The 21,335-nt window shown below is 50.9% G+C and overlaps 1 protein-coding gene and 1 non-coding gene across 2 annotated transcripts in view; both read left to right on the top strand.

Moving 5' to 3' along the window:
- The window catches only part of VAC14 (VAC14 component of PIKFYVE complex), a 55,534-nt gene that overhangs the window by 6,939 nt on the left and 27,260 nt on the right, over positions 1-21,335 (top strand). Inside the window, exons 9-12 of the mRNA XM_031058481.1 lie at positions 1,199-1,253; positions 7,637-7,781; positions 8,071-8,136; positions 17,393-17,546. Coding sequence (XP_030914341.1) covers positions 1,199-1,253; positions 7,637-7,781; positions 8,071-8,136; positions 17,393-17,546 — 420 coding nt within the window. The remainder of the gene's footprint in view (positions 1-1,198; positions 1,254-7,636; positions 7,782-8,070; positions 8,137-17,392; positions 17,547-21,335) is intronic.
- On the top strand, positions 166-236 carry TRNAG-GCC. The gene has a single exon. It is a non-coding gene; the product is annotated as a tRNA-Gly (tRNA).

Genomic DNA, 21,335 nt, shown 5'->3' with positions numbered 1-21,335 from the left:
GGATGAGGACTGGAGGATTTCCCTGTCCGACAGCAGCAGTGGAAGGCAGGGAAGCCGGGAGCTGCTGAGGGAGCTGCCGGGGCAGGGTGTGGTGGCAGTGGGGGTGTGGGCAGCAGTTGGGATGGCAGGAGGATGCCACAGGAGTGGGGGGGAGCACGTAGGACAGCATTGGTGGTTCAGTGGTAGAATTCTCGCCTGCCACGCGGGAGGCCCGGGTTCGATTCCCGGCCAATGCAACATGCTTTTTCCTCCTGTTTTTTCTGGTTTTTATCCATAATGTGGACCCAGGCACCTCAAAATATCAGTCTAAATAAGCATCTTAGTCTTCAATAAAGGTTCAAAAGCTTTCATTACCTACCTCTATACAGTTTTTTTTTACTAGAAGAGATTAAGCAGAAAAATTTACTGCCATAGCACAGCAGTATTGTATCTCTTGTATTAAAATCTATCACAGAAGACCTTTATAATATCAACAGAAAGCTTAATTGCTTTATTTTCAGCCCCTCTGGTATCAATTTGCACCTTGAAGCAGTCAGGATCAGCTAAAATTCTGATGCCTTTCTGTGAGAAACTCAGCTCTGTTCTTTGGGTGTGCTGATGTGGTGATGTTGCTTGTGTGAGTAGAGGCTGTTGGCACAAGGGGGCACAAAGAGTCAAGTTCATCTTGTAATGCTTTGTCACAGTGCTTGTGAGACCCAGTTTTAGCATGGAGCAGAGGTTGGAAAGCTGTTTGAGTCACTGGGCTTTGACCTGAAGTCAGGCTATGGCCAAGTGGAGATGTCCTGGGTTGGATTCTAGCTTCACTGTGCATGTGGTATGTTTAGGAATTGAAATAAAGAGAGTTAAAGGCAGCTCTGCAGTTCTGAGCTACTTCTTTGAGAATGGTTGAAACCATCAGCAGGATGTGTCTGGGTCTCTTATAGAGGAGGGGACTCAGTTTGGGGCAGTTATCTGAAGCTGCGCCCATCTGTATTTTGTGGGGTAAGTGAAGTTCTGTACCAGCTTGTCTGGCATCAGAGAAGGGCTTGAGAAGGAGAGTGAAATGCTCACTGCAGGCAGAAGGGATCCCTTGGGTCCCTGGACCCTCAGTGACTGGTGATGTCTTTGTAGAAGGTCATGCAGCTCTCCAGCCTCTCAGTCCTGCTGTCTACCTTCCCCATCACCACACTAGCTGTGTTTCCTGTTTTTCTGCCCCCAGGTTCTCTGGATGCATCCGGTGACTCCAGCAACAGTGGTGTCTTCACAGTAACCAGGTAGGATCTGTTTGTTGCTTCAGAGGGGCTTGAGAAGAAGGGAAGGCTTCTTGGGGTACAGACAATGACTGACAGGGGCTGGGCTGGGAGGCAGATGGGGTCTCTTGAGTCCCAGTAGGGTGGATGACTGGGGATGCTGTAGGAGCTGACTGCTTCTCTCTGATGTATTTGCACCAAAATGTCTTGACTTTATAATGAACTGGGGTGTTTTTCCCCTGAAGAGACTGACCCTGTTCCATACTGCTGTCTTGGCAGCCTACCACAGCCCAGGTCTATGGGACTGGACCTAGGGCTGAGCAGGTCTTGGCCTCCTGCCAGCCTTTTGTGGCATTTGTCAGCCCTGCCCAGCATGATCTCTCCTGCAAATACCTTTCTTCCCATCCAGCTATCTGAACTGGGGGACAAATCCATCTGTTCTAATAGCTTTCCTTTCCTCCTGCTGCCTGCAGTTCCTTTACTCAGAGGCAGTGATTTCCAACATTTTAATTGTGCTGATGCTTATTTTTATTTGTTGTTTGATCCCCAAAATAGGATTGCCTTGCTTTAGCTGCATCCTACCAGCGTGATGCCCATCACAACACATCCCAGAGCAGTGCAAGCATCAGCTTTTCAAGTTGATGGTCTGTACTCTCTGTTCTTTTTTTGCATTTCTGCACAGCCCAGCTACTCCTTGGTCTTTATGATGCCCTTAATTTTTTTCCTCTCTTGGAAGTACAGGTCATTTCATTGGCACCTAAATGTTGGTTTATGGTGGTTAAATTATTTTCCCTGGCTTTTTTGTGGTTGATGTGTCCTGACCCTACTCAACCCTTGAAGTTTAGCAAGTGCAGAAGTGGATGTGCATAGAGCTGAAATGGGGAGCTGGGTGGGAAAAGAGAAAGAAGAGGCATTGACTCGGGAGGACAAGTGATAACCATGGCTCTATGCTGAAGATCTTGTACATGAGGGAGAGAAGGAGTGAAAATCGAAGAGGGTCAGAAGCAGGGAGAGCTGGGATGACTTGTGCCAGTGTCACTGAGAGCCGGAAGGAGAACAGCTGCTTGAGCTGAAATGTCCTGTCAGCAACTCAACCACCAGGGAAAACCATCTGGGACAGAAGGCAAGACCCTCCATATCTTTAAGAGACCTGGTTTTGCAGAGGGACTTTTTCCTGAGCCCTCCTTTGCCCTTTTCAACAGGAGACTCCAGGCTTTACCGTGGGGTTTACCTGCCATGTGTGACCTCTCTCCTGATTCAGTGTTGGCACCTGAATCATTTTCACTCCTGCATCTGTTGTGCGGGACTGACCCGGGGTTGGGGGAGGGCTGTACATGGCTGACAGGAGCCCTGAACATCTGCCTGGTGCACCATGCATTGCTCAGGCTGTCTGGCTTGGCTGGAGCTGGAGGAAGGCGGGAGCTGGCACCCGTGGCCCTCAGCAGCCATAATTCACACCGGAGAGCGGCAGCTGCCGCACGCTGAATGCCCACTGGGTGTCAAGGCAGGACCGCAGGAAGCCGTTGTGTTGCTGGGAAAAGCTGGAAAGCCTGCAAACAGAGGAAGTTGCAGCTGCCTTTTAAGATGAAGTCACTCTGCTTCTGTTTTTGTTCTTTCCCCCCCCTCCCCCAGCGATCAAGTGAGGGAGCATGGCCGAGCGCCAAGCATGCAGCTCTCACGCCCCCTTCCCCTGCCCTCCCCAGCTGGCTGCAGAGGGACAGTGCTGCTGCAGCAGGGAAGGGAGGACCTCGGTCAGTGGGGGCAGAGGAGATCATGGCCTGGTGTCTGCAGAGGGCCATGTTCTGGGAAGATGGCATCCAAGAAGATGACAAGGCCTGACTGCTCAACACATGGATGCTGGGCACATTCCTGTGGCCACAAACTGACACACGCAATCCCCTTGCTCCTAAAATGTGTTTCAAAATTCTTCCCAAGTATTTGCCAGCTTTACTTGAGGGGAGTTTCCTGGTGGCATCCACTAGGAGGTGGAGACTGTGTCTGTGCCAAGACAGAATCTGGGGCTGCTGGGAGAGCCTGACTATGCAGGGCTGGAGGGGTTTTGGGGTTCCCTGTCCAGATGGGGGGCCCCACTTCTAGCTTCTGCAAAAAGTGTCACTGGAAGTGGACTAGAACCACGTTTCAAAGGTGCTGGATCATTCTCATGGCCTGGCTGAGCATGCTGCTGCTGTGTTAGCTGGTGTGAGCCTGGATCCAGGAAGGGGAGGTGGAAGCATGGCTGCTGGAGCAGAGCCCGGGCTTCCTTCCGTTGGTCTGAGCTGCCACAGGAGAAGATCCAGATGTCTGTCCTGCGTCAGTGGACCAAAACAGCTGGAAAGTGTTTTTTAGGCTCTTGTAACTGCATTGGTGTTTCAAAACAAAACCTGAACTGTTTGAGACAACTTCCTGATGGTGCTACTGGGCAGAGGGTTGGGCACAGCTGAAAGTTGTCAGTGTTAGGCTGTCTGCATGATGGGACAAGGTTGATGGGATCACAGTCCCTCACCAAACTAGATAAGGGACATGAAATCTCCAAGAAGAGCCTTTGTGATACTTCCTGAGGCAAGGAAGTCTTCATGCCTTAGGTGGTGGTCAGCAGCACATGGACATGTAAAGTTGTGTGTTGCTCTGCAGAAGGGGCAAGTGGCTGCCACGTGGCTGAACTGCCCAAGCCTGCAATTAAACCAGGCTTTTAGATGTGGTAGTTAGTGCTTCCTACAAAGCTAAAATAGCTGCTGCTTGTCTCATGCTGGAAGTTGCTGTTCCCCCATGCCCAGAGCCTGATGCACCCTGAAGGTGCATTTGGAGAGCTCATGGAGGTGGAAATACTTTGGTGGAGGATAGGAATGGTGTGGGGTGCTCAGCATGGTGGCTTGCTTTGAGCTAAGGCACCAAGCCTGCCTTGGAATCCCATTCTCCAGCACCTTGTTTTGCATAGCTTTTACGTCCAGAGGCTCTTTCTGGTCCTTCTCTCCAGCCTGGAGTGAGGAGATGGCTTCCCTTTGCTGCTTCCACTTCATGCTTGGGTGGGTGAGCTGGAGGGGAACCCCAGGCACACTGCCCCAGCCCTTGCCACAATGATCTCCAGCTTGCTGGACTTGATGCCTCTGCCCAGACCTTGGCCTCATGGCTTCCCTGGGAGATCTTGACAACTGCAGTAAGCAGAAGGAAGCCAAGAGGACTGAAATGAGAGCAATGAAGGACAAGAAAGTGACAGCTTGTGAGACCAATAGCAGAGAGGAGCTATTTATCTCCTGGCCCCTGGCTCGAGCCCATTGAGCAGCACAGCTGCCAGCCTGTATGGGAGCTGCCCTTGTGACTTGGACCACAGTGAAAGAACCTGGATATTTCCACCCTTGGCAAGGCCATTTTGCTGTGCTTGCCTAAAGGCTAGATCCTGGCCTGGACCTTAACCTTGTCTGAAAATGGGGTCAGGAAAGCAGCTGGACCAGGCAGGAGGCCAGGAGAAAGATGACAGCTCAGACATTGGCAGAGAAAAGGTGACTGGGGAGGAGAGAGAAGGCAGAACCCCTTGAAGAAAGGGGAGAAGTGAGAAAATGTGTTGATAAAGGACATGGAGTGAAAAACATTGCTGTGGGTTGAATGTAGTGGGAAAGTAACCTCAATCCTCATGCTGAAGGTGCTTTCTGAAATGGAGGAAAGTGCTGTGGGATAGGTCTTCTGCCCCGCCACTGAGCTTGAGCAAAGGCTCCCAGTATTCAGAGGTGAGAGCCTGGCACAGCCCCCATCATTGCTCAGTTTGCCCTAGAAGCTCTTCTCACTGTCACAGGCGAGCAGCAGGGGCGGTGCCAGGGCCAGGCTCATCCTCGGGAGGAGAATCTGGGGTAGTGGGTTAGATGGAAGTGATTGCATCTGACATCTGCCCTGCCGCAGATGCCGGTGCTGGGAGCGGCGTGGCAGGCCCGGGGGATCACATGGACGCAATGCCATTACTGCTGCTCCCTCTGCCTGGGGATTAGGGAGAGCCAGCCTGAGCTGCCAGCCCTGCTCTGGAGCTGCAGCAGCGCTCAGCTGCTGCCATAACCCCTGAAAAGGGGGGTAGCCCGTGACAGTCTGGTGCCACTCTATCCCAGAGGATTGGTGAGAGGTTTTTAGCCCAATTTCCCATGTTCATCAGACCTCTCTCCTTTCATGGTGGTTCCTGGGTTTTGTGCTGAGTAAAGGAGCTGCTTCTCCACCAGCAGCCCCCCTAAAAGGTTTATCTGAGCAGCTGTGGACAGAGGGTAGCTGGTGAGGAGCTTTTCCCAGCTTCAGTCCCTCCTAGTGGGAGCTGAGCCCAGCAGAGCCACAGGGCAGTGGTACACAGTGTGGCTGGGGCTGCCTGGCTCCAGGTCAACCTGGTGATCCCAGCCATCTCTGGGCTCCACTCAGGTGGGTTTTGACTTGAGACACCCAGGCTCTACCCATGTACTGCATCAAGAGCAGGGATAGAAGAGAGGTTTTCACAAGTGATTTTGGCACAAACCAGATTGGAAATTGTTTGTAGAAGCAAGTTTCTACTGTGCTGTTGGAAGTCCAGCATCAGCAGACAGCAGTGCTGTGGCAATCCATGGCACCCTGCATCCTGCCCACTTACCTCACAGCAGCATGGAGCTGGTGGGATGTGACAGCGTCAAAGCCACCTCCAAACTGCCCAGCTTCAGGCACCAGTTCTCTGTGCCGTCCTTTTGGCCTCTTGCTTCTGAAAACATGCATTACCCTGAGGTTTCTTTTTCCCCATCCTGTGCAGGCAATGTGTATATTTGGTGTGGAGGTGTTACTGGGTCAAGGTTTCATTCTCCTCTTCCATCTGAAGCCGTGTACTGGGAGCATGGCAGGCTATGCAGCTGCCACGGGAGATGGTTTTATAGGAAAACCAAATACAGTGTTCAGTCACGCTGGCTGAAGTGAACTGGCATGCTGCTCCCTTGGACATCTCTCCCAAACTCCTCATGCTCTGGGTCCCTCCTTCCCCTCAGTTCTGTGTGTCTGAGCATTTCGCCCTCGGCTGTTGTTTTCAACATCAAAGTGAAATGCAATTTGCGGCCCCCAGCATCTGTTACGTGAGGCAGATCAAGCAGTCAGATCCCCGCAGGGCTCTGAGGGGCTGCAGCCTCCTCGTCTCGCCCTTACAACGTGTGTCCTGGGGAAGATCAAATCCTATTAAGCCACAGCTCTACTTGCAAATTATACCGTGAGAAATCTGCCCCTTAGGATTTCTTATCAAACAAGATGCATGGCAGCTCTGTGCAGGCTGGAAAAATCGGCAAGAGCCTGGTCCAGCCTTGAATAATTCAGTACTTTGGGTACCAGAGGTGTGACGTGGCTCTTGAGTGCAGCCTCCCCTTGGTGGTCTTCTCCAACCATCTTGGTTCTAATTATTATCTCTCCTTAAATGAGTCTCCTGTGACAGATGCTTCTCATATTCTTGCTGTCAAGGGGGTGGGAAGCCATCAGGATCACAATCAGGACATAAAAATGCTGTATCATGACAATTTCTGTGCTGGGGTCACCTGTCCCAGTGCAAATCCCAGCTATTAGGGAGAAAAACTGGGAGACCAAGAGCTAAGAGTCTGCAGCAGCTGTCCATTTCTAACAGAGACAATGTCCTGGTGAGCTGAGCAAGTTACTTCCTTTCAGACCTTGTTTATGATGAGGGGTTATCCTGATCTTTTGGGATGGCTTTTGGGAAGCAAGATGAAGGTGTCAAGGCAGGGTTATAGCAGAGAGCTGCATCCCAAACTCACTGCCAGATGGGGCAGTGAGATCTGCAGTTCTCAGCACAAATCCACTGGGATCAGTGGAACCTGGATGCCTTCAACAAGTTGGAGTTGAGTACACGTGGGTTAAGGTTCTCTGAAGATGTTTGAGCTGGTCAACCTTGAGGTGGATTCCAAGTGTATTTTATGGATCTCTAATCTTTGAACCCCAGATCTGGCAGCTGCCCTATGGACCAGTTTCTCACACAGCCATGATACTGTTTTCATTTAGAGTGGTGCCTTCTTCTGTGTAGGTACCAGCTGCTTTGGGAAAAGTGGTCACACTCAAAGCACTGGAGATTTCTGTTACTTCCAAAGCGTTATAAAAAAGGAGAGTGACTGTTTACATAGGTAAATAGGACAAGGGGGAACAGTTTTGAACTAGGAGAGATTTAGGTTAGATGTTAGGAAGAAACTCTTTACTCACAGGATAGTGAGGCACTGGCATGGTTTTCACAGAGAAGTTGTGAATGGCCCATTTCTGGACATGTTCAAGGCCTGGCTGGACTAGAAACCTGATCTAGTGAGTTGCATCTAGTGAGGGTTTGAGCTGAGGTGTTTGATGCAGCCTCTGGAGTGTTGTAGACTTCCCCACCATGGGAGGAATGAGTTGGATGTTACACTGAACCAGCCTCTTTTCTTTCCACGCAGCTGTGAGAGGATACAGGTGACCCTGAACCTGGATGGAATAGTTCAGGTGCTGGACTACCACCTTAGTGATACATCCATTGGGATGATGACCAGAATTGCAGTCCTGAAATGGCTTTACCACTTGTACATCAAGACTCCTCGTAAGGTAAGTTGGGGACTCAGCATTCAACTGAGCTTGTCAGCTCCCAGCCTGTCCCATTGCCTTGATAGCAGTGCAAATTGTGATTGTCTTGGTAGTTTTGCAAATGTGTGTCCACCTGCCTTTTCTGAGAAGGCTTTGGCTGCCAGATACCCCATAGCTTGAGGAAGAAGAGCTCTGCAGCTCAGATGGAAAGTGCTGGTGAAGCTCTTGGCAGCCTCCCTCAGGGCAGGTGTCCTGTGGCTGGGCATGACCAGGCCTGTAGGACTGATGCCACCCATCCTTGTGCTTCCAGATGTTCCGACACACCGACAGCCTCTTCCCCATCTTGCTGCGGACCCTCTCAGATGAGTCAGATGAGGTAGGTGCTGCAAAAATCCTGGAAACTTACTGTCTCCACATCTAGCTGGGCTTTGGGTTTTTTGGTGGCACTGAGGTATTTTGTGAGGCTTTGCCAGTGTTGGCACTGAGGGGTTTTACCCTCTTGGCCAAACTGAAGAAGACTCAATGCAGAGCCTGCAGGTACTTGCCCAGCTGAAAACCCTGCTTGGGGGTTCTCTCATGTATAAACATTGTTCTCCATCTCTGAGAGTTGATCCTTCCAAGGGGCATCACCCATGGGACTGGGGTCATGGTAAGAACCTTGTTGAGTGGGATTTCAGGTGCTTTCCAACAACCTCTGTAAAGATGCAAGGGGGATTGTGTCCAAGCTGGCAGTGCCAAATCCATATTCATGAGGCATTTAAGCAGCACCCACTGCTTGGACAGCAACAGCAGCATTGCCTGGCAGGGCTGCATCAGATACCCAGTGGCATCAGGTTGGCTGGGAACCACTCAGCTTGGAAGTGAGCAAGGATAATCAGGCAGCAACCTGAGGCAGCTTGCTCTGCTGTTGAGCTCTTCATCTCCCATCTCCCAAGGTGCTGCACCATTTTCCTGCTTCCTTGTCTTGCCTTCTTCACCCTTCTTCTCTGGTTCCAGCATCTCGGTTTTGGTGGTGTTGTTGTCTTATCCCCCTCTAAGTTGTTCCCTGTAGCATTTCAGTGCTTGGGTAGGAGGCCGGCAGCATGGCCCACAGCTGGCCCAGGCAGTGGTAGAGCCTCCACCATCAGCTGGATCTTCTTGCCCAGAACTACAAATGATCCTGGCTGGTTTCTCATCCCAGACCTTCCTCATGGAATAAAAATCACACGCTGTTCTGTGCATTACATGCTCAGAGCACCAAACCCCAATCCTGCAATAAATCCCATGTGTGAGGGGGTCGTTAAGAGAGGAGGGAAGGGAATGAGAAAGCAAGGGAATGACTTGCAAAGGCAAGCAACTGCCTGGCCATTTTCCATCCCCTGCTGCTTACAATGCAGACCTTTCCAAAAGAGTCCCCGAGCACACATCTGCCTTTGCAACGCTCTAGAAAGCCTGCATCTTGCAGATAGTCTCTCCAGCTTGGCAGGAGATCTCTGTGAGTCATGTTGCAATTACACTGCTTATTAATATTTGAAAAAAACAGTGAAGAAAGGACCCTGGTGGTGCATTTCCTCCATGTGACATAACTGGGAATGGCTCAAAAGTAATTTTAAGCTGATTTATTTAATCCTGGCTTCTATTTATTTAAATGTTTGGAGGTGGCTTTTTTTTTTTTAAGGAAATCCATAGACGAGTCAATCCATTAAACACCACCACTCAGCTGGCTGTCAACCAGATTTGCTGCTTTCTGCAGAGGAAATAGAAATGACTGAAACAGTAGGGAGGTTTTGAGCTGGACATTTTTGGGAATGATGAGGACACTCTGAGCTAACTAACCTCCTATGTCAGTGCCTGTTAGGAAAGGGGATGTGGGGTGCTTGCTTAGCCAGTGCAGTATTTGTGTGCAAAGTCATACTGTCCCATGTCACCTGCAGGCTGTGACCCCTCCCCAGAAGCTCCTGGATAACAGCCTGGGCATCACCTGGTCAGCATGGGGGCCTATGTGAGCTAAACATCAGCTCTGATGAGGAAGCATCTCCCTCCTTTTTCCAGATAGGGCTGTGCACATTGTGTGGTGTAGCATGAGGTGTACACACATCTTCAGAGGGTTTTTGTGCTTTGTCCTGTGATGCTGCCCTCCCCAGGGGAACCTGCTCAGCAGCAGTGTCAGTATCATCTTTATTCCCAACAAGGTTGAACATCCTTCTGTAGTGCCTAGAGTTCTCCTGACTCCTGTACACAGTTTGGAGGCTACCTGTCATTCTGCTGATGTGCCCTGGAGCAGTTGTTTGTCACCAGCTCATCACCAAAGGACAGTCTGGCTTCAGAGGGTCAGTGCTAGTCTGTGCATCAGACTGAAAGACTGTACTCAGGCACCTTATTTTTCAGATCTTGTCTTGCTGAGCTGCTCTCAGTCTCTCTGCATTGCGATAAATAATCAAGCTCAAAGCAAAGAAAGGCTCATGCTGGATGGAGCCAGATCCATGCCCCTTAAGTTCTCACCCCTGTTTTTGTCATTCAAGTAGCACAGGGTGTTGCACCACCTCCACTGTGCTGAACAGAGGCCAGTAACTCATGATGCATCTGCAGTGTCCTGAGTCATCTCTGCCATCTCTCCTATTCCCCTTCCCACCCAATTCTCCCGTGCCAGTAAAGAAATGGTCAAGAGATCTCGTTAAGATTCACAAAGGCAGCACAGAGAAGTTGGTGCAGAGCTGAAGCAGGCCGTTCCCTTTGATATGTAGACAAGTCGGGATCCAGGATTCCTCTCTGTCAGATGCTGTGCTGCTGCACTGCGTCGCCTCATGCTGCTTCCTGTGCTTTCCTGACGGGGAGATGTTCTGTCCTGCCTTTGAGACCTGGTTTTGAAGGCAGTTTATGAAAGCCCTGCTTAAAATTTGATGTGCTTGAAAACTTCCTTACAAGACGTAACTGGATCCTGCTGGGAGTGGGTTTTTCTGCACTATCTGCTTGCTGCCCTGGTTGAAAAACTGATGTTAGGAAAGATGAAAAGCTAGGAAATGCTGTTTGGGACCTTTCCACCTGCAGGCTTAAGGCACCACTGCTGATAGGCACTGCTGAAAAGAAGACATGTTCTTCAAATTGCCTCCTCCTGCAAGTTCATGGTGCAAAGGCAGCTTTGGATGTAGTCTCTCAGTTCCCTGGATTCTGAGTGAATCCAGGCACTGAGCTGAAGTGAACACAACAGGAGCTGAGGCATCTCTGAGAAAACTGCAAAGTGGTGACGCTACTCAGTTTCTTTCTTTGCTTTGTTTTCCTTTTTCCGGCTCCAGAATTGAATGGTTTCTTTATGGCTGAACATGTTCCTGTTTGCTTATCTGCTCCCCTCAATCTTGTTGGGGGTTGAAAGTTGTGCTGGGACTTTTGTCTGAGTCATGCAGGAATGACGCATGAGGTGGAGCTGGTGTCTGATGTGAAGCAGGATAGACTCTGGCTTCCTCAACTCTGAGAACGTGAAAACTTGCCCAGTGGCTGGGCAAGGCTTTGAGTACAGAAGCACTTCCTTCAGAAGTCTCCTCAAGAGTTGGCGACCTTCTCTAGAGAGAGTGAACTAAGCCTTGGCTGCCACTGAGTTTGGAGGGCAGGTTTAGATGAGTTACTAAGAAGAAATTCTTCCATCTGAGGATGGTGAGACACTGGCACAGGTTACCGAGAGAATCTGTGGCTGCCCCATCCATTAAAGTGTTCAGGTTGGATGGGGCTCTGAGCAACCTTATCTAGCAGAAGGTGTCCTTGCCCCTGGCAGAGGGGTTGGAACCAGATGATCTTTAAAGGTCCCTTCCAACCCAAACTATTATGTGGTTTTCTGATGTACTTGAACCTCTGCATGGCCCTCAAGCCAACTTCCCACAAGAAGCTGAAACATTCTGCCCCCTCTTGGGTTTCCGGTATTAAACTAGAAGAGAAGAAAACCCTGGGATGGTGGTATACTGATAGTCATCTCTTTCCTTTGCATGTCCTGCTGCCATGTCTCGCTGCAGCCCTGCAGGGTTTCAGAGCCAGGTCTCTGCCCTGCTCAGAGCTCTGATGTCACACTGAATCCTGGCGAACTTCTCCTGTCGCACCCAATCCCAGTACAATGACACTGAACAAAGGCTTGTGCCAAACCAAATAGCTGTCTTAGTGTGGCTTGGTTTGGAGCTTTGCTCTGTTGGGTTTAGAGCCATTGTCCTCCAGCTCCTGGCCTTTCATCTGCCACAGCTGAAATATTGTGACCTGATGCAAAGCAGAGGTGTAAGCTAAAGACTGCAAAGAGGAGAACTGCAATATATGTATGCCTGACTTTATTGAAACTTTTTTTCGTGGTAAAGCTTTTCTGGAGGGAGACTCAAAGCTATGAGGTACTGAAGCAAGGAGGCAACTGGTTTTCAAGAGGGACCCTGAGGGTGAGCTTGGGACTGAAATGGGGTATAAAGAAATGTGTATAATTCCAGTCAGATAGTGGAAGATGCAGTTAGCCTGGTTTGCCATAAGTGGAAGCAGCTTGTAAGCAGAAGTGTGATGATGCTTTTTCAGTAGACACAGGACCACCTGGTTTAACAATAATCTATGTGCTGCATCCTGCAGAAATAGGAACTTTCTTTGTGGGGATCATAATCCATAGGGAGCTTCTTGGCTTAGGCCCAGTTTCGGACCACAATTTCCTAACTTACGTATACATATGTATATGCAGTTTATGTGTACAGTGAGCAACTGGGGTAAACTGGCAATCTGGGCTTGAGGTGGTGCTTGTAGCATTCCTGGGTGAAGTTATGGAGCAGACTAAAACCACAGAAAACCTGACTGCCATGGAGGACAGGCAATCTCTGTCCTGGGAAGCTGACTCAGAGAGGGTCTAGGGTGGGATGGAGATGTAGGATGCAAGATTTGGTGAGCTGGGCTTTGGGTGCCTGGTTCCCTGTGTGCAGAGGGAGGTAGTGGGTGGGAGACAGCAAATAAAAGCAAACCCTTTGCCTGTCATGAGCTCTAGGACTGTGGGTGTTGAGTTTAAAGGGTTTGCAGGCATCCAGCCTCCCCCAGCATAGCCTGAACGCATACTCCAGGGCTTTTCCAGCCCCATTCCACCAGCTGGACCTGTGTTGCATCCTTCCCTGCCCTTCAATGCATGAAGCAATAGCACTTGTGGCACTTGGACATGGTTTGATTGTGAGCATGGCCGTTGGAATCACTGATCTTAGAGATTTAATTTTTTTCAACCTTAAGGATTCCATGACTCGATGATCCTTGTGGGTCTCTTCCAACTCAGCATATTCTGGGATTCTATAATTCTATGAAATACCTCCTTGGCCTCCTGCCCTGACTGGCATCAGGTAGCATGTTAAGCTCCCCATGTGCTAATTAAACACATTTAAAGGGGTGCTCTGAGCTATGACAGTGTTGGGTGCTGCAGACCTGGCCCTCACACCCCCAACAGCAGGGACAGTGGGGGATTTACAAAAGCAGGAGGATAGGCAGGGAGTTTTCAGGTTCCAGCTTGTTTTGGGATGGCTGTAGCTCTGTTACCAAGTGCCTTCCCCCACTGCCAGCTGTATTTGCTGGTGCTGTGAGCATGTGTTAGCGTGACCTAGCAGGATTTGCCCTGGGGAGGAAAGGAGAAGCCCCCAGGCCTTCTGCCTTCCCTCTGCTCCCCATCCTCTCCTGAGAAGGCAAAAAAAGTAGATCTTGGCAAGATCAGAGGATGAAAGTTGCTGTGTTGGGGACCTAAAAAGAGGTTTGGTTAAATTGGTGTGGGAAGATTAATGATGGGCTTTCTTTTCTTTTTCAGTCTTTAAAGCTGGAGGCAGGGGAGGGACGCAAGTTTGCTTTTCACACTGTGTGTCTGGGGCTCAGCCAGCCTTGCTCCTGGCCACTCCTGGCTCCAGGACTGCCTGCCCATGCTCACCTCCTTCCTTGGCTACAGCTAAAAGCATTGGAAGGAGGGAAAATATAAAACAAATGGGGCTGCATTTATGTTGTGGAGAAGGAGGAAGCATGCAGCAGCATCCTTGGCTTTTCCTTGTTCCCACTGGCTCTCTCCACCACCTGCGTTGCCCATCCTGGAAATGCCATGGGGGTTTCCACACCTCCCAGATTTTTGGGCCTCTTTGAGGTGGTTTGCAGCCCTTAATGTTCTTGTTTTCTGTCTTGGTAGTATCTTGCTTCAGCTGAATTCCCCTCTTCTCCTTGGCAAGAATAACCTGATCTTGAGTGCCCCATTTCATTGCCCAGGGAATATTAGATGTCCGCTAGGACATCCAAGACCATCCAGGAGCATCTCCCTGCTGCACACAGGCATTTTAATTTATTCCTGTTTTTCACAGCTTATCTGTAAATACCAGCAAGGACAGCACCTTGAGAAGCCAGTCCATACCCTTCCACTGCATGTGTCCCAAGAGCTGCTGCTGCAGCCTGCTCTGGTGTCCTAGTAGTCATCCTGTGCTGTGGGATGCTAAGTCTCACTCCCAGGGGCCTGCAGCACATTTGGGGTCCCCTCCCCTTCCCCTGCCTTGGGCTGGGGCCAGCCCAGTGTTCTGACAAGAGGCAAATGCCCCCCCTCTTGCAGGAGCACCGAGGCACCGCTTTGCATGCACAGGGAGGTGCATCCCACCCAGCACACACCATCCAGGGGCTGCTTCCCCCCGTGCCACCGCCAGCAGAGCTGCTCTCGGCTCCATTCAACCAGAACAAGCGGCAAATTAACCTGACCTAGATCTGGAGAAGCTGACAGTTGTGTGTGCCCTCAAAATCTGTGCTCTGGAGGCAATGCAGGGAGAATTCTTGCCTATTCTCAGAGAGGAGAAATAGCTGCTTATTTATAACTGTCTGGAAACCAGCTTCTCATTCCCTGGCCACCCAGAGCTCGTCCTCTTCCATGCTGCTCTTCATCCCTGTGCTGGGAATGGCTTGAGACATCAGACAGGTCTCCCCATCCATCATGACACTGCCTCTCCTGCTCCTTCCTATTTACATTAACCAGGCACACATTTGCCCACAGCAGGGCACACTGTCCTATGTCCCATCACCACTGGGAAATCTTCCCAGAAATCCCCTTGGGATCAGGAAAACGCTCCTGGTCGCTGATCCTGCAGGCTGGCTGTCAGGATCACACCTTTGCCGGGCAGCTGGGGTGGGCTCTGGCCCTCGTGCTCAGCGCTGTCGGTCCGAGGGCCGCTGGGTTCCTGAGGGATGGGACCAGCTCGCTCCTGGCGCAGCCGGCCGTTGCCATGGCAATGGCAGGATATTGCTTTCTTACAGCCTCCTGGCTCGCACAAAGGCAGCCAGCTCCAGCTCTGCTCAGCACAGGGATGTGCAGTGCATACCAAGCACTCCTGCCTTTCCTCTGTCCCCAGCTGGGAACCCTCTCCAGAGCATGCGGGAAGAATCAGCGGGAGCTGGAGCTTCCTGCCTCTTTCCCACGGCTGGAAAACCCCAGGTCTTTGCTGCCTGCTCTTCCTCCCAATGCTCAAGTACTGATCCCTCCTGCTTGTTATTTCCTCCATGTTTTCCAGTGGCAAAATTCAGCCTATGCTGCTTTTTCCACCTCCTGCCTTTAACCTGCCACAGGGGGGATATTCCTTAACCTCTCCAAAGCTATGTTCTCCATGCATACCCTCCAGTGGTGCTTCTCTGCTGCCCTGGCTACCCTGGCCAGAGCATCCTGAGCCCAAGCAGGATCTCAGAGATGGGGCTCATGACACAGTTCTGAGAGGCTGGATTAAGGATCTGACCTCAAGGCATGACTCTGAAAGCTTTGGGATGCAGCAGGGTTGTTTCTTGCCTAGCCTGGGGGTTTGGTCATGTTTCCTCAAGCTGTCAGAGCTGCTGGTGAAAACTCAGCTGGATGATGTGGCTGGGTGGGGGCACCAGGGCAGCAGTGAGTGCAGCAGGAAGGCAGTCATGAGTGGCCAGGTCATGCTGTACATCAGCCGCACAGTCTCTCAGCTCCTGGTTGTGTTGGGTTTGGCAAAATGCACCACATGAATGAGAGTCCTGGCTCTTACCTGACTGCCAGCCCTCGTAGCCAAGCCCTGAGTCCCTTTGCCAGTTTCAGCCAACATGACTTGGAAACCTTTATGGGTGTTATTTCCCCGTTGTGAGAGCCTGAGAACCAAGTTGGTGCCTGTTCAAAGGCTGCAAGCTCAGCTGAGTCACATGATGAGCCACCAGAGAACCTACATAGGGCTTCAGGAGACCTGGCATCCTGAGCTCTGCTCAGGGACATCCTCCACTTGAAACAAAACACAGCCAGCATCACTTTGTCTGAGCCACAGATGCTTGAAATCCAGGCAGGGAGGGAGGACCGAGGTCTGCCCTCTGCCAGGTACCACAGGCTCCTCTCCCTGGAAGAGGATGAAGGCTGCTGATGGCAGGGTCCTCCCACGCTGGCAGTGAGCTCCCAGCCTTGACAGCATCACAGAGGTGCTGTATTCTTCAGGGACAGCAGTACAAGTTGTTGTCTTTTTTTTTTCCCTGCCTTTGGGAGCTGTGAGTTGAGACTTAATCATGTTTATAGGCACAGGGTCTTCCCAAGTGTGCTGGAGCCTTGTGGTGCCTGTGGCAGGCTGCTTCCTCACCACTGCCACTACACCATACACTGCCTAGACACCACACTGCCTGCTCTGAGGCTGCTGGGGGCTTGAAAATCAACCTTAATTACAAAAAAAAAAAGCCCCAAAAATGCACTCAGCTTAAGATACCTGTGCAAAAGAAAAACCAAGGAGCTCTTCTTTCTGATTTTCAGGGGTTGTATTTTCCAGCATGATTAAAAAAAACCAACCATCCATAATTGGCTTTTCATTTTTCCAGGGGGAGGGGTTTTCTATGTCATCTCAGAAATTAAAACTGCTATATAACTGGAGCTCTTCAGAAAGATGCATTGTGAGAGCACAGGGAAAGCCTGGGATACTGTGCTGGTGGGCAGAGGGTGGTTGGGATGTGCTGTGCCAGATGTTGAGAAGTAAAGATGTGGCAGTTGACCCTTTTTGGCAGCCTTTTTGCTCTGCATAGCCCTGCTGCTCTTAGAGCATCAGGGACAGCTCATGAAACATCTCAACCCAAGGACGTTTGAATGAAGGGGGACCCAAAATAGCCTGAGACATGAGAAGGGTTGGGGATGGAAAAAAACCCACCCAGTAATAACTTCTCCAGAAGTGCTATATATAGACTGATTTGGTGACTTCTGGAAAGAAAGAGCTATGAAATCTGAATGGCAGCTCTGGCTTGACATCCTGAGCTGAGCCTTCCCTGGGATGCTGCCTTGCAGAGGGGAGCTGGCTGGTATGTGCCCCCAGAACATCTCTGTGCTCTTGCTGGGATTGTCCCAAATCTGAGGGTATGAAGGGAACACAAATCCCAGACTTCCACCAAGTGGGACTAGGGGAAAGCAAGCCCTATTCCTGGTTGTGTAAATTTGGTTTAATTTCATATGCTTCCTTGGGACTCTCAGAGCAGAAACTGGGATTTTTTTCTCTCTTGTCTTTACTGCCCCATGCCCTCTGCAAACATTTGAAATTTCCACTTGGAATTTTGTAGGCAGCCCTCTTTTACTATACCTTTCTCGGTGTGCTGGGATTTGGTGTTTGCTTCCCACCTCACCCTCTCTGTATGTGGATTTGGAAAGAAGAGCTCACTCTGCACCATCCCTCTCTCCACAGGTTATCCTGAAGGACCTGGAACTGCTGGCTGAGATCGCTTCTTCCCCAGCAGGACAGACAGAGGAGGGTCATGGTCCCTCCGATGGCTCCGACGTGCGACCTGGCCCAGTGGAGCTTCATGTCCCAGCCAGGCCTGGCCAGCTGAGCTCCTCCAGTGAGTGCCCCTGTGCCACAGCTCCGTGCCTCCCTGCTCCTGGGCTCTCCCCATGTTCCATGGCACCAGTCAGGTTTGCTCAGGCAAAAGGAGAAGCTTATTTTACAGCAATAAATCAATGTCTTCATCTCTACCCCGCATAGTTTGGGAATTGAGTCTGCCGTGGCACAGACCAGGGCGCTGCTTTTATTTTTGCTGCTTTTCCCCTAGTTTGTGTTTTGGGGATTTAGGGCTCAGTTTAGCAGCAGGATGCCCCAGAGGCCAGTGTGGAGAGATGTCATTGTTGTCCTATTTTTTATGGGACCTTGGGCTCCAGCCTCTTTTCTCCTTGTAAAAGCCCTCAGAGCCCTAGAATCGGTGCAGGATGAGATGCTGGCTGCAATCCCAGATCTCCAAAACATCCATAGATCTGCAGAGGGATCCCTGTGCCAGGCTGCCCACATTGGCTATGAACTGTTATGTTGCTCTGAGTGTCTGGCAAAACCTCAGGAGAGAGATGAAGAGTGACGATCCTATTTTCTGGGGACTTGGGAGATTAAAAAAAAAATAACCTTTCATTAATTATCCCAGCACATGGGGAAATTTTTTTCACCTTCCCTTGTCTGTGGTTCATGCTTTACAGTTGCTTGGCTTCTCCTTCTCCTCCTCTGCTGCTATTTAAGGGCCTCCCTGTTGTACTCCCCAGGCCAGGTCGTCCCAGCCAAAAGCACGTTTCATGTGAGCTTTGGATTGCAACTCGAGCACTGAGCCAAGGCTGCCTCTCCCTGCAGAGGATGCAGCCACAGGGCCTTGCAAAATCACCACCAGAGTGAGAGGCTTTGCTTTCCCATCCCCAGGCTTTGTTTTCTCTGAACATCCTGGATCACTCACCCCTCCCTGGTCTTATAAATCACTGCACCAGCAACCAGCTCAGATCATTGGCTGTTCAGGGTGGGATATTTTTTTTTTTTGTGGATCTACCTGTTTCCTGCTGGCAGTTTTATTTCTGCAATGGAGAGGTGAGGGCTGCAGGGCTGGTGACCTCCCTGAGCTTTCTGCAAGTCTCATCCATCCTCCCACTGTCAGAAGTGAGACTGCCTGGGTGGAGCAGCTCCTGCAGTGCTGGCCAAGCAGCTGAGGAGCTGCAGTTCAGCTTGCACTGATGGTTGTCTGAGGTTTCCTTCCTTCTGGATGATCTAAAAATAGCAGGCTGGATGGCGTGGATCCTAACGACTGCCGTGGCCCCTGTTAGCTATCTGGAAGAGCAGCTTGGCTTCACTTACTCAAGTGTAACCTTTAAAAAGAGTCTGGCTCTCCTCTCCTGGAGTAGATCTGCTGGAGCCAGAGCTCCCGTTGACCCAGGGTGGGACAACTTGCCCCCACACAGGTCCTAGTGGACTCTGGCTTCCTCACCTATTTTTCTCTTCCCTATAATGCACCAGAAAATTGTTCCTTAAGAATTTATTTGGAGCTGAGCTTTGCAGGGTCATTGGCTTTTAACCAAAGGCAGATGTTTTTGGGGAGGGGAAAAAGGAACTGGTTCATTGGCTTGGGCGTTTATCATGGCCCCAGTCCCGTCTGGCTTTGACCACCCAAGGCTGAGACCGGATGGGCTGCTGGGGAGTTCCCCCAGGGAAATTGAGGGTCAGAGCTGGGCCAGGACCTTCCTGGATTATGCCTGGAAAACCAGAGGCTCCTGAAAAATACTCCTTTTGCCAGAGGATTGCTTGAAGGGAGGACTTTTTGGGGCAAGACGGTGGCCAGTGGAGATCCCCATGTCTGAGCATGGTCCTGGATGGTGAGAGCAAGTGAGCCAAAACTCTGCTATTCCCAGGCAAAAAGGTGGGGTGAGGGCAACGGAGAGAGGGTGTACCCCTTTCTGGAGTCACTGGTTTTGTACTGGGATATATGGGATGGTTCCCTAGGGTGCTGTGGTTCAGACAGTGCTGTATTGGCAGTAGGATGGATGCTGTTTCCCCATTAGAGTGGGGGCTGCAGGGTCCCAGCACTTCTCCCCAGGGTTAAATCTCTCTATTCCCTTCATCCACTTCAGACTGAATTACCATTGAAGCCAGCAGTGGGAGGAGAGCTGCTGAACTATCCCAGCCCAAATCCTCTCCTATCCCAGAGGCCCTTCCAAATGTGCAGTTGGTGGCTTTGCAGGTAAACAAGCAAGGTCACCCTTTGAAATCCTTGAGCTCGTGGCAGATTTCCTGCTGTGCTCTCTGTCCTCGTGCTCCAGGCTTTGCTAGCCAAGCAGTAAGGGCAGGAGTGGAGGTGGAAGGGGCCAGTGCCCCCATGGTCTTCCCTGCATTTCCTCTCTCTCCCTTTCTTCCCTCGGGATGTGTTTATGCAGTTGTTTCCCTGCCATTGAGTTTGGTTTCCTTCAGATGCTGGTTGATTAGTCAGGAAAGCCGTGTCCCACTTCCGCAGCCCGTTCCCAGCTCCAGTTTTTATTTAGCCACTTTGTTCTCTGGTTACGTAAGGTCAGCTGCCTTCGACGCCTTCTCCAAGCACAATGAACTGGGGCCAGCCCAGCTCAGCACTGCCGGGGAGACCCAGCATCTCCTCCTGACCTGCTCTGACTGCCCTGGGAGAGGATGGCTGGTTTTGGCCTCCAGGAGTGTCTCCTTGGTACCTTCTGCCCACTTTTCCAGGGGCAAGGGCTGCAGGGCTATGCCCAAGAGCTTCCCAGTTTTTGGAGTGATTGTGCAAATGCCAGTCTGGTCAGTACAATGGGAATCCAGTGCCTGCTTTGCTTTGGGAGCGTCTTTTCCAACCCTGTACAAGTTGAGACAAGTAGCAGATGACCTAAGAGTGGTTGTCACCGAGGTGAACAGGTCAAGGGAGGTGGTTCTGTGCCTTTACTCCACTCTGGTGAGACCCCATCTGGAGGACTGCATCCAGATCTGGGGTCCTCAGCACAGGAAGGACATGGAGCTGTTGTAGCAAGCCCAGAGGAGGTCACAGAGATGATCAGGGGCTGGAGCACCTCTGCTAAGGAGACGGACTAGGATTTGAGGTTGTTCAGCCTGGAGAAAGTTCCAAGGAGACCTTAGAGCATCTTCCAGTGCCTGAAAGGGCTCCAGAAAAACTGGACAGGGACTTTGGACAAGGCAGGGAGTGACAAGAAAAGGGGGAATGGCTTCAAGCTGAAAGAGAGTAATTTTAGATTAAGTACTGGGAAGAAATTCTTCATTGTGAGGATGGCAAGGCACTGGAAGAGGTTGCCCAGAGATGTGAAGTGCCATCCCTGGAAGTGTTCAAGGCCATGTTGGATGGGGCTCTGAGCAGCCTGGGCTAGTGGGAGGTGTCCCTGCCCATGGCAAGGGGTTGGACTAAATGGCCTTTAAATGTCCCTTCCAACCCAAACCATACCATGGTAGGTGGAAGCCCTCCAGCCTTGTCTACAGCTCTGCTCTGCACGAGAGACAAAAGCTCATTCCAAAAGGATGCCAGACCAGCTGCTGCCTTGCACAGGGTAACTCGTGCACACATCTCTTCCTTCCTTTCTGCACAGCTTTGTAAGGTGAAGCAGTTACAGCCCTTTGTTTCCTCTCCAGTTTGGTCTGGTCTCTCCTGCCTGGCTTCCTGCCGGAGGTGGTGGGGACAGAGCTGCGCCCTCTGAGCACCTCACGCTATAGGATGTTTACTGGGAGTCTGACTCCATATGTGGAGTCACTAATGTGCCTGAGGCCACTGATTCCCACTGGCAGACCATGGATATCCCATGAGTCAGTGGATTACTCTGGAGGAGACTGCTAGAAGTCCCTGAGAAGTGTAATCTGTTGAGTTTAGTCTTGGTGTTTC

The sequence above is a fragment of the Geospiza fortis genome, unplaced genomic scaffold (genome assembly GCF_000277835.1).
Source record: "Geospiza fortis unplaced genomic scaffold, GeoFor_1.0 scaffold97, whole genome shotgun sequence".
Classification (NCBI taxonomy): Eukaryota; Metazoa; Chordata; class Aves; order Passeriformes; family Thraupidae; genus Geospiza; species Geospiza fortis.
This window is presented reverse-complemented; position numbering and strand designations above follow the sequence as displayed.